The following is a 12,584-nucleotide window of genomic DNA, read 5'->3' on the forward strand; positions in this document are numbered from 1 at the left end:
TTTACGGGTTATATCGATGGGGAAAATGTTTCTGGGTTTAATGAGCTCCTTCTAAGTTAACCTGGGCTCGTGCACAAGGGTTGTGCTGGCATGGTGGGCCTGCCACACGCCTGCTCAATGGCACTGGATGCAGTAATTCCCAGTGCAGGGGGACAGGAGGAAAAACAAAACAGAGGCGAAACCATCCAGGGGTTCCAAGACACAAGACACGAGGAGGGAATCAAACCTGGCTCAGACACCCCCTCAGCCCAAGACAGAGCAGCCTGGTGACTCACGTGTCGACAAACTGGCGCTGTGCCTGCAGGGGGGTGGCAGGGGACCCGTCTGCAAACGGGGGCTCACGGAGCACCCGGTACTGGATCAGCCGGCAGGCCGAGCACAGGGAGCTGCGGGGCACGGAGCTCAGCAGGGCCGTGTCTATCTCCATCCTCTCGTCAAAGGTGTAGATCTTAACTCCAGACATCTTCTTAGGGATATTGAGCTTCACAGTAAAGGGCACGTCACAGAAGGTGTCCAGGGGGCCCAGGTGGATGGACTCCCCCTGCTCTGTCAGGATTTCAATGTCGGACAGCGCCTTGGGAGAGCCCGTGGAGAGGTATGTGGTCCAGAGGGTGAGAGAGTCGGGGTAGACGGGGTGCAGGAAGCGCAGCTCCAGGATGCAGCCGTCCGGCTGGGGGCACGGCACCGTCATGTTCATGTCATACAGGTGCAGCTCCGGGCTCCAGGCCTGCAGACTGGGCTCACAGGGCTGATCCACGTCGGGAGGACCTGGGACAAGCAGGATGCTGGTGAAAACCAGGGGGCAAGCTGGCTTCAGAGGAGACCCACAGGGGTGATCTTCCTCACCCATCTCACGCATCTCCAGTCTGTAACTGCACACCCGTGTGGGTTTTCACCCACTACAGGCATGTCCTAGAACTGGTGGCACCTGCCCTAACATCCTGGAAAGCAATAATCCCCCCTGGTTTCCCAGTTACTGGGTACTTGCACACATGCACAAGGCTGAGCAGGTCTGGTGTCTCACAGCCCCCTCAGATGGGAGCAATGGTATCCACACTGCAGCTGGACACAGTGCCACGATCCAGGGACAGCCTGGACACAGCTGAGGAGCATGAAGCTTTGCTCTGTAGTCTCACAGGTACAGAAACTTTGCCAAGGGCACCTGAATGCTCCAAGCAGAACAGAGACTGAAGCTTTGCACAAGCACATGCCGAACATAGTCAGGAAGGGACCAGGTCCAAAGCAGGGAAGCAGGTCTGGAAGGCTGATTTTCCAGAAGAGTCTCCAGAACAGTGCCCAGGCTAACCTCAGAGCCCCAGCCTGCCTCCCCTGACGGTGGATTAGCACTCAGCAAGAGAAATGGAGTGCTGGCCTTTCAGATCCAGAAAGGATCACTGGAATTTATCATTCTGTAGTAGAAATACCCTTGTCTTCATTAGCCAGTGGAAGCATTTCTTAGGGCCCAGTACCAATTCAAAGCCTTCACCCATTTAACACAAGTCTAAAAGTTTCTGAAACCAACAAACTCTCTCTTTTTATCAGAGCAAACAAGCACTTGTGATAACTACAGACACACAGAACCACGTCCTCTGGCTCTGCATGGTTCAGCAGCAGCACATGCACCTCACACAGCTCCCAGAATCAGCTCTCCCCTGGTCTCCTGCCTCCTCTGCCCTGCTCTTGGAGGAGCTGAGGCAGCAAGAAAAGCCCAGCAGCTCCTGTGGCAGATGTGTGACCCCGAAAGTCACCAGTGTGCCCACAAGGTGGGTCTCTAAACCAACATCTGGGTCTCGGCACAAGGGAAGCTGTAATGCCCGGCTGCTGTTCGCCTTGCTGGGGAGGAATGGGCTGCCCAGGGCTTGGCACAGACTCAGCACAGAGCTCCTCTTGCTCTCTTTGGACAAGACTACATTACAGTCTGCGAGTGTCCCTGAGGTTTTGAATGAGGTCCCAAGAGCTGTATTTTAAGCTCGATTTCAGTTACATGCTCCTCCTCCCTTTGGTCAGTATCTCTCAACAACACCTGTCTGAACAATGATTTAGGTTAATACTGGGGTGCCAGTTGGTTTGTCCAAAGCCAGCTGGCCATTAATTACCATGTTTCTCCTGGGCACCAAGAAGTCCTTCCTGCACTACAGAACCCCTGCAAAGGGAAGACAACTGATTCTCTAAAAGAAAAAAAAAAAAAAATTGTTTTCTTGTACCAGCAAGATTCTGTCTGGGGATTCACAGACAGCAAAAGAGAGGAGACATTTTACCTTCTGCTTCTTCTGGGGTCCAGTAGCCAGAGGAGTCGCAGACCCGCGGGGAAGAGGCCTCGTGCACGTACTGACGGAAGGTGCCGTCCTCGGCACAGCTGTCACAGAGCGTGTCCTGCTCCCTGCTGACAGAGCACAGACACTGCCATGTCAAACCTTCCACCCACACTTGTCCAGGTGCACTCAGGCAGCACGGTGGAACAGCAGAGCTAAGGCCTCAGAAACTCCCTGGCTGCAATAAAGCTTCTTCAGAGACAGGGAAATAAGGGTGGCCCTGGGACAGGCTGGATTTCACCTCTCCTCTTCTCCATGCTCTCTGGGTAGTTTTGGACGAAAAACCTGTCCCCTCCCCACCAGTCAGAGCGAACAGACCCCACACTTCCCAGGGCAATGCCTCTGGACTAGAGTGGGGGCAATTATGGCTCTCTCTGCTAATCCTAGAGTCAGGTTTTAGCTTCCCGCATTATTTTAATACAAACCAGTCACAACAATGTCAGTTCCTGTGCTCTCCAAAAAAGATAAAGGCCCCTTTCTATTATCAGGGCCAGCCTCAGCCACTTTCCTTGACCAGTTCATCTCAGGGGACGCAGGACTCCCACAATGGATCAGCTCCTGAGCCATTTATGAGTGACAACTTGGGACAGCTCAAAAGTGCCTCCCCTTATAGACCCATGGTTTCCTGCTCCCAAATCACTTCATCCCCCAACAAAGAAGCTTATTTGGATGACTCAAGGCTTGCCAGCCCTCAGAGCCTCTCCTGTCTGTGGGGTGACTCTTGCACGTGTTCTTGTTACTCCTGAGCAAAAAGCCCATTGCAGAGAGCACCCGTCCTTTGAAAGTCAGCAAACACCGACCCAAAAATGCCCCAGCTGCCTTCAAACAGCATTTTCCTTTTAATTACAAAAGACAACTTTATGAAGCAGCTTCAAAACAGGTTCAAAAGCTCTTTATGTATGTGCTTATGATCCCATAAGCAAAAAAAAAAAAAAAAACAACAACAACATATACATAAAGTTTCACCACCTAAAACCTGGCAGAAACTAAAATATTTTAGTAAGAGGGGCTGCTGAATAGAGACACTGGTGGGTGTATCCAGGTCTTGGTGGCTCCCTTTTAGTGGGGAGAAGACAGCCAGCCTCCCAACACCCGTGGTCATGCACTGCTCACCAGCCAAACAACTCTGGCTCCTTGGCATCATTTCTCCGGCTTGAAAAGTTTCCTGACTTACCCCCAGTTAGCTGCTCTGCGAGTCCGTGACAGCGCTGGGAACCAAACCCAGCTCTTGTGGTTCGAGCTCCCTGCCTTAACCACAGGGCTGCATTTCCTCCTGGTAAATAGCTACTTTATACAATAAGTGCTAAATTAAGCTCATTTTTCATTCCCTGATTGCACTCTGGGGTTTAAGAGCTGGCTTTGCCTCCTGATGCTCTTTGGCTTCCCCTCCCGGCACCCCGACAGCAGGAAGCTTGCAGGAGAGCCCATCTGCTGGGGGGCCATCGCAGCAGCCTGGCTCCTGTGCCTGAGGGCTCTGCTGGACACGACCAGGGTGGGAAGGGGATTGGGGGTCCACGCCACAGAGACCCCTTGTCCCTTCCAGCAGGCTCCCGTGCAAGCCCAAGCGCACGGCAAGCACAGCAGCCTCACCTCTCGTGGAGGACACCGCTGATGGGAGGCAGCCAGTAGATGCTGAGGGAGTCCTGTGTCTGCCCTGTGACCATGGGAGGCATCGGGATGGGCGCCGGCTTCTTGCTGTGGCCCCAGCGCTGGTACACCAGGTCCAGGTAGCAATGCATCCGGGCCACCTGGTTGGGGGTGAAGCTGTTGGTGCAGTCATCGTCTGCGGGAGAAGAGAGGCCGGGCTGAGGGTCGGGGCACGGCAACACGCACCCATCCCTCCTGGCCAGACGGTTCTGGGCACTGCTAGGGAAGGCTGGGAGGCACCAGCGGGCTCTGCCGCCGGGGCTCTGCGGTGCCGTGTGTCCCCGAAGCCACAAGATGGCACTGCCTGAGCAGCTCCGCGTCCCTGCACCTGCCCAGCGCCGACACCTGGGCAGCGCCACGGCCCGCACCGCGCGGCAGGAGCGCCAGCACGGGGACGGAAGCGCTGCTCCTGCTCCCGCCCTCCTGGATGCCAGCAGAAACACCAGCCGCCTGCGGCATGCCTTTGGGAGACACGCCAAAAGGGGTCAGGAGGTTAATAATTAACAACAACAACAATAATAAAAATAGCTTCAGCACTGGAGAACAAAGGCACGCGCAGACAAGAGCAGCCTTGATGCATGTCCAGGGACCCACCGGCCGGAAGGGAGGGATGGATAGAAACAGCCCGAGGGAAGAAAGTGGTTAAGAAGTTGCTGCAAGCACTGCCTGCCACATCCCAACACACCCAGAGGGACCATGTTGGCTAGGGAATGAGGGAAGGTACTACTGGCAGAGGTGGACAGGAGGGAAACCCAAGCTTTAAGGCAGATGACCCCTTGTGAGTCCCAACAACAATGACTCGGTACCTGTGTAGCTCATGTAGTTGTTGAAGGGCGTCCCCGTGAAATGTGTCTGGCCACAGGTGTCATTGGTGGGGTCGGGATCCCGGCAGAGTTTACTCTTTGGGGCGGGGGCAGTGTCGGCACAGAGGTCTCCGGTCTCCATAGATGGAGTGGTCTCCCTGCAGGGATCGTCACAAGATTCCCGCTCGCTCACTCCCTTAAAGACATGGTACAGCCCCAGGACATGTCCCACTTCGTGGATCATGGTGTTGGTGTGGCCGGGCATACCGTAGTAAGCAGGATTGAGGACAACTCCGCCTGGAATTGCAAGTACAGAGCATCATTCCACAAAAGGGACAGTGGGAATCGTCATTACTCACCTGTGAGAGGTGAAACTCATTGTGCTTCCAGGCCACAGACAAGGGGCCAGATGGAGACCCAAAGATGGGCATATTCAGCTTCTTGTAGGACAGGAAGAGGCTCCTTTGCCCTCTTGGATTGGAACATTGTGGGTGGTTTTTCTTCCCCTCCTACCACATTATTCCGCCCTCAACACCCTCAATCATTTCAGCTACCGTTTCCCTCTGCATCGTTTTTGCATGGCTGTAATTCCATGCCTGCTTTGGATCACACAACTCCACAGGAGGTTTGGAGCCAGGGCACCAAACTGAGCCGTGCTGTGACTTTACAGGGATCATCTTTCGAACCAGAGGACAGAAGTCCCTCCCTGGCCTAGACAGGTGTCTGAGGCGGGCCAGCTCCCACGGCAGGTGAGGACCATGAGGTGCTGAGCAAAGTCCCAACACACCCAGTTGTGCCAACCAGAAGCCAGCTTCAGCACAAACCCATATGGAGATTCAAGTGCACTGCCCCCAGCCCCTGCTGAGAAATCACCCACAACCTATGGCTTCAACCTCCAAACCAGACTCTGAGGGGTAAACTAGAAGTCTCATGAGGTGCTGTTGAAATCCACTAAGCTTCTACCACAGACCTGACCCGAATTCAGTGTATTTTAGAGTGGGATTTCCCAAGACACAGCTTCTGAAGATCTCTTCCTTCCCTTCAGAGGGGTCTGCATGTGAGCAAGGTGCACCAAGTGAACCCAACAAGAGCCTCACAAACCATCACAAACCTTCTCCTCTTCCCTGGGGCACTCCAACCCCTGATTCAAGGGGACATGGAGGGGCAGTTCGTCCCTAAGCCAGTTTGGTGCAGGTTCAGCTGTCAAAGATGTTGAAGCACAGGCACAGACCAAGTCCCCCAGAAACTGCCCCGGAACTGCCACCTCATACTGAGAGCAACAGCATGGAGCTGGACAGGACCCATGGTGATCCTGCCCTAAACTGACCTGTGGCTGCAGGACAAGTTGCTTTTCCTTTCCTGTGAGCCTGTCTGTGATGGGAAGAACAAGGATCAAGGATACTGACAAAAGCCAGGTGGAACAGAGCCTTCCCTTTGCTCACTGCCAGCATCTCCAGCTCCTGACCTGGGATGAACACCCTGTCCTGACAGCTCTGTACCACACCTGCTAGGAAAGTGTCCACAGAAGGTGCTCAAGAACAAAACAATTGGCTTCACTGGCCTCCTTTTATTTGCCTCCTTTCTTTTTTGTCCAGATTAAAATCTCTTTGGAATCTCCGCATTTTTCTCCCTGTTTTGAGGTTTTTCACTGGCCACTTCCCCCCCTTTTTCTCTTCCCATTTTCATGCTCCATCCACTTTTCCATGCTGCTTTAGAGTGGAGGAGCAAGGGCTGGGGAGTAACAAGACAGGGGTGCTAAAAGCAGACCCCAGTGTGTGCCCAGGCTGACTCCAGGCAACTCCTCCATGTCCCGGGAGGCTGTTTTTACACAACTGCTTTTAACCCAGACAGCTTGGATGGCAGCGTGGTGAATAGTTGGCTCCGGCACAGCTTGCTCCCTTCTCCTTTGCAGGGCCCTGGAGGATTTACTGTGCCAGCTACCTCACAGCAGAGCCTGTGCTACTGCATCTCTGCTGATGAGCACTGCCCTGCCAGCAAAGTTGGAGCTGGCAGGTGGCCACAGCGTGATCCTGTCTCCAGCCACACAGACTGCTTGAAATCTGCTCCTGGATCAGCTCCGTGCGCTACCGACTACCTCATGTCCTCGAGGACGGGGCATTCCTTCCAAGAGAGCGTTTTCTTCAGATCACAGTGTCTCTGGCAAGGCACCAGCAGGTCTGGGACTCCTATGGGGGAGCCATGCTGGGTGAACACTGAGTTGGGGGCTGGAAAGGGACCTTCAGAGACACCCTGAGCAGTTCTCTCCCAAGCCCTTCCAACAAGGGGTGAAGAAATAAGGGTGGCATCTTCTATGGAACATCCTGCGTGTGTGGCCCATGGAAGGGCTGAGAGGCACCACTGACCTGTCAAGTGGCACCGTTTCTTAGCTCAAAATTCATGTTTATTGCTCTTCCTTCCCACAGCGTGGATCTTCTGTCCAGGGCTTGAGGCAAAGGATGGGTCACAAAGTAGCTGCAATTCCCTTTCTTCCTAGTTGTGAGACAACAGAGCAGAGGACTTTGCATCCCATCAATCAGCTCTTGACCCTTTAGTTGCCTGGAGATGGGTCACAAGAAGGTACAGAGGTTGAAAAGTCCTTTTGGGGACCTCCACGTTCAGTGCTGTCAACTCTTAGGTCTCTGGAAGCCATTGCCCTCTCAGTAACCACCCTGGTAAATGCTGTAGATAGCAAAGGGCATCCCATTGATGGGAAACCCAGCGGGCACATAAAAAAAAGAGCCCTGCTTCTCATTTCAATCAAAACAGGGCATGAGAGAAGAGAGAAAAGAAAGAAAAGGCATCTCTACAGCCAAACCCAAGCCTGAGCAAGGCGGGGGGCTGCCTGCCCAAAGGTCTGAAAGGAGGAATGCGTACACAGAAAGAAAATAGAGTTCATAAACAAGTAAATGAGACGTGAAAGCCCTGCACGCATCCTGCAGCAGTAAGCACAGGGAAAGGGGCTGAGCACCAGGGGCACAGGGGGCCCTGGGACCAAGCAGCCCAGCCCTCCTCCCTGCGGAAACCCCACGCTCTTCCCATGTGGTGAATAAATGGGATTCCAGTACAGGGAGGCAGAAAATTGTCACAAGAGAGGGGTGCCAAGGCTGGGGTACCCTGTCCCCTCCCCTCCTCTCTGCTGGCTTCCCCTGTCCCATTCCTCCCCCACACTCCACAAGGACAACCATATTTTTAGTACTCATTTTAACAGCTAATTAAACGGCAGAATTAGAAACAGCCTGAGAACTCTGCCTTCCAGAACATCCCTATCCCTTCATTCCCTGTCCCCACTGCTCTCTGATGAGTTGGGAGGGCTCCCAGCTTTGGACCAGGAAGTTCTATTTCCCCTCTGCAGGATCCTGGCTGTGAAGGCAAGATGTGGAAGTGTTCACAACGTCCCAACGGGACCACCCTCCCCTCTCCACTGCAGCTCAGGCATTCCCTTCTCACCCCTGCCTCCTCCTGCCCTGGGAGAAGGGTTAAATTGGGCTTCCAGTGCCTGAGAACTGGCTCAAGGAGGTTCACAAGGTCAGCATTTACACAACAAAGCTAAAAATTTCCATGTCCCTGTGGTATCAAGGGGGTCCAGCATTCCGAGGCAGGTGAACCAGAGACTTCTTTGGACTTGCTCACCCAGCCAAGTCCAGGCAGCTGCAAAGCTTCAGGTCTGGCCTCACAACACCTTGTCCCTCCAGGCCAGACCTGCCAGCTGCACGAGCTGGTCACGTCCCTAGGGCCAAGCCTCCACTCTGAACACGCAACAGGAGATTCCCAGCCCACCAGTACGGCCAATGACCCGTGCTGGTGTAGAGCGTGCTCCTCCTTTACTCACACAGCCCTGGAAGCTCCTGCTCCCAGAACGTTCTCTGCTACCAGCCAGGATCAATGGCAGTGCTGAAGGACTCCCAAAGGAGCCAAGCTGTTCCTAGGTCAGGGCTGTCCCAGAGGACATCCTCAAGTGGCCGCAGGAGCTTTAAACAGTAAGGCACAAAGCTGAACCTGCACTGCAGGGCCAGTCTTCCCCAAGCACTGAGTCACAGCAATTAATGGAACAAACCCATGACAGTTAGTCAGACAGGAAGATGGCCATTGCCTAAGGTACCTCGGGTGGAAGGGCTGGCCCTCCTTCAGGATCCACTGACCTCTGCCAGATATATGAGCTGGCCTCAGCTTATATAACTACAGAAGGTATTTATAACATCAAATGTTCACAATTCCCTTGCCTTTCGACCATGTTTATGCAGTTCATATGCAGCTACACATGAAGTTTAAAGCATCTGCATTATTACATTGCTGGGTTTTTTGAACAAGGCTTTCCACCACAGAAAGCTAAGGTTTTGTCGGTTTGGTTTGTTTTGGTTTTTTGTTTTTTTTTTTTTTTTAAGGAAGTTCCTAGACTCCTTCTGCTTTGTAGTTAAAAAGATTTACTTCTAAGTTCTCAGAAAACTCCTTCCCGACTCCAAGAAATCTGAATTTGCGAGGAACTCACTGTGATTACGGTGGAAAGACTGAAACAGACAGTATAGTCACAGGGAGTGGTGCAAACAGACCTGAGCCCTTCTACCTCTGCTGCTGTCTGGCAGCAAGTTGTCTCTGTCTGGGAGCTCCACAGCAGCTGAAACATGGTCTGTAGAAATTTCATAGACCACTTCAGCCCTCTCCAAGCCAGTAATTACCTTTTATGCTTCATTGAAAGTAGTTGCTGTTGGCTGTATTATTGGTAAACTCTCCCTAAGCCTTCAGAAAGGCTGCCTGAAAATTAAATTTACTCAGGAAAAAAGTCTGGAGAAGAGCAATAGAACTGTAAGTAACCAGCACATGAACGGTCGTGTAATTTATGGTAGCCCCAAAGGAGCATTGTGAAGAGAAGGGGATGAAAAACAAAGTTCACTGAAGAGTTCCAGAAGGTGATGACACCAGCAGGAAGGTGAGGAGGACCCTCTTGAGAAACACACTCAAAGATCATGAAAAAATGGTTTATAAGAAGATCAAAATCCAGATGGGCAGATTAAACAACTTCTGGAGAAGGACTGATGGAGAGCAAGAAAATCTAGTGATTTTTGGGCTGAGGCAAAGTATAAAAATAGACGAAGGGAAGGCAGTTGGAGGAGAAAAAGTCTCACAATGCTTCTGCTGAAAACATCTAAGAAAGTCCAGTTCAGAGAAACAAACAGAGCAACATCTGACCAAGCCTCTCTGGGGACAAGAGGCAGTTTGGCTTCTCAGAGAAGTCAAGGAACCAATTTGATTCATGCAGAGAACTAAAGCAGGAAAGGGTCTGTCTGTGTGTAGGGAAAAATCAGCATGGCATTTCTGCTTCATGGGGTGTGAGGGGTGCAGGTCTTGCTGCTGACCCTCATATTTTAAGGTCAGGGTAGACAGGAGATTAGCAAGATTTAGCACAAGGAAAAGAGTCTGTCTTTTTGGAGACAGACCCCTCTCTTGTGTACAGACCTGTCTCCACCCCTGGCCACAGTTAGGTCCCTAAGCTCAGGAATTTTTCTCAAACTGCCATTAACTCCTCCCAAGGTTTTCCTTTCTCTTTACTCACCACTTTACTTCCACATCTACTCAGATTCTCCAGCGGCCTCTTGTGAGATTTTTTGTCAAAAGCCACATATGCATGGCCTCCTCAGTCCTAGGTTTCTTCTGTGTGGGACAATAATATACATTGTGCATGGTACAAAGCAAGTGATGATGTGGTGGAGCTCACTGTTTACAGAGAACAGAGTCTGCCACCCGCCCTCCCGAGCTCATTAAATCTAAAACCAAGGACAGTCTTGAGCCGAAGTCTTCAGTCCGTGCCAGAGCCTCAAAGAAGTTGGGATCCAGCTTCATACTTCACAGCTCTGGCACCAGAGTCAAGACAACACCCCTTCTCCCCTGAACCTCCACGCTAAAACCCTGATCCAACATTTCCAGATGGTGCCATTTCTCGTGTCCCTGGCTGGACACGAGCACAGAGACTGGAGCTAAATGCAAGCTTTTGATGAGACCAGTCACCCCAATTACCCCTCTGTACAACTGCTTGCAAGCCATTGGGAGGGGTCTGAGGAGAACGTGTGTGGCTGAAGCACTTGCTGCAGTCAGATGATTGTCAAGCTGAGCCTTGGAAGTGATTTCTGGAAGCTGGAAGAATAAATTTCATGGAGATTTGCCTTCCTCAACAAGCAGCTGTAGCCACATGCTATTGAAAAAACAGCCCTGAAACCCATTGAGGGAGGGAAACTGGCAAAAAGGAACTTTAAAACAGGTCTTTAACAGCAGTGTAAAACTTTTAAGGGTTGAACATCACGCACTTGTAAAAGCAGAAGGTCTAGGTCTGCTGTGCAGGTGTCAGGAGTAATTATTTCCAGTTACTTATTGAGAAACACTTTAGACATTTTGACTGCAAAGTGTAAAGGGCTTTGCCAGAAAACTCCGACACTGAAGAGGTGGTAGGAAGGGGCAGGAAAAAGAGAAACAACAGAAATAGCAGAAAACACACAGAACAACCTCATTCTAGGGAACCAGTCGCCATCTGGGCTGTTTTGCAGCCTACGAGGACTTGCCTCCAGCAGGTAGTAGGCCAAGTTATAAAAACATGGTAAAATGTGATAGCTATCCTCACACTTGCAGCTGGATTCGGAAGTGGCTGGTTCTGGCTGCTGCCTGGGCAGCGCTGGGGCTGCTGAAATCTGCCATCTCAACTCTGAAAACACTGACACTGCCAGTTTATGTCTGTTTGCTATTACGAGCTGCAGAGTGAAGTTCACTGTCTCCAGAATCCTAAAAGATAGACCTGGAAGATCCAGGAGAAACCAAATGTGAGTCTGGAGCCCTCTCCAGAGCCTGCACTTAGGGTAAACCTGTAATCCCACTGCCTCACTGCCCTCACCACCAGAAGTTTCTCATAACGATGCCGAAGTCCCTTGTCAGTGTGTAACCTCACCACACAGACTCGGGGAACAGGCAGCTCTCTTCCTTGCTGCAGCAGCTGTTGGAACACCCAAACCCTGTTATCACGACCTTCATATCAACCATCCCCAATGCTGAGGCACAGCACATCTGCCTCTTTTTGCCAAGTCAAGGAAGAGAGAGGAAAACCAGTAATTCTGAGATGCCATGAATGGGATAACTCACTTACCCAGGTGACTAAGGGCCTCTTTATCCCACGGCCAAGTGGCAGCACCAGCCAGCTCTTCCCTCACTGAACTGGCGAAGTAAACATTGAGGAAATGGGTGCTGTTCAGCTGCAGAGCCTCCTTCAGCTCCTTCACGCTCATGTACGCCCTGCACGGATAAAGGAGAGGAGACAGTCAGCACACAGTCCAGCAGAGCGAGGAGGAAAAGCAGGAGGCCATCCACAGACATCCTGCAAAGGGTGCAGCACACCTGGAGACATCCTCAACTCTCTGAAACCAAGAGCGCTTCAAGGCAGAGAAGAATTCAGCATTTCAACAGGATGTCCTGTGACACTGCAAGCTCTGCTCTGTAAGGTGCAAGTTCTGCTGGCAAGGGGTTTGGGTGGGGCTGGAAGGCACTCATGCAAGTCTGAAGAAGTTTTGCTAATTACAGTGGCTTTGTTCATGAGTTCTACTCTCAGAAAAGGTGTTCCAACCGTGGGGACAAAAGAAGCCCCAGAAACGAGGATAAAATGGGAAAAAAACAGGAGGAGAAAGCACGAGACAAGGAAGGAAATGCAGAGGTTGGTCCTGCTGGGGAAACGAGAGGGGGTTTGGCATCAGAAAAACAGAATTTGAGGTGGAGGGAGAGAAGAATGAGTCCAGAACTCCAACTGTTTCTAACAATGGGGTTTTCAGGGGTTGCCCCTGATATGGGGCAG

The 12,584-nt window shown here is 51.8% G+C and overlaps 1 protein-coding gene across 2 annotated transcripts in view; it reads right to left on the bottom strand.

Annotated features, from left to right (window-relative positions):
- The window catches only part of PAPPA2 (pappalysin 2), an 89,388-nt gene that overhangs the window by 48,723 nt on the left and 28,081 nt on the right, over nt 1-12,584 (bottom strand). Inside the window, exons 3-7 of one of the 2 annotated variants that reach the window (XM_069022826.1) lie at nt 11,886-12,031; nt 4,766-5,059; nt 3,903-4,095; nt 2,259-2,380; nt 276-768 (exon numbers count right to left, since the gene is read on the bottom strand). In XM_069022826.1, coding sequence (XP_068878927.1) covers nt 276-768; nt 2,259-2,380; nt 3,903-4,095; nt 4,766-5,059; nt 11,886-12,031 — 1,248 coding nt within the window. Of the gene's footprint in view, nt 1-275; nt 769-2,258; nt 2,384-3,902; nt 4,096-4,765; nt 5,060-11,885; nt 12,032-12,584 lie in introns of both variants that reach the window. The other variant, XM_069022825.1, reaches the window with a different exon arrangement.

This window comes from Aphelocoma coerulescens, chromosome 8 (assembly GCF_041296385.1).
Source record: "Aphelocoma coerulescens isolate FSJ_1873_10779 chromosome 8, UR_Acoe_1.0, whole genome shotgun sequence".
Lineage (NCBI taxonomy): Eukaryota > Metazoa > Chordata > Aves > Passeriformes > Corvidae > Aphelocoma > Aphelocoma coerulescens.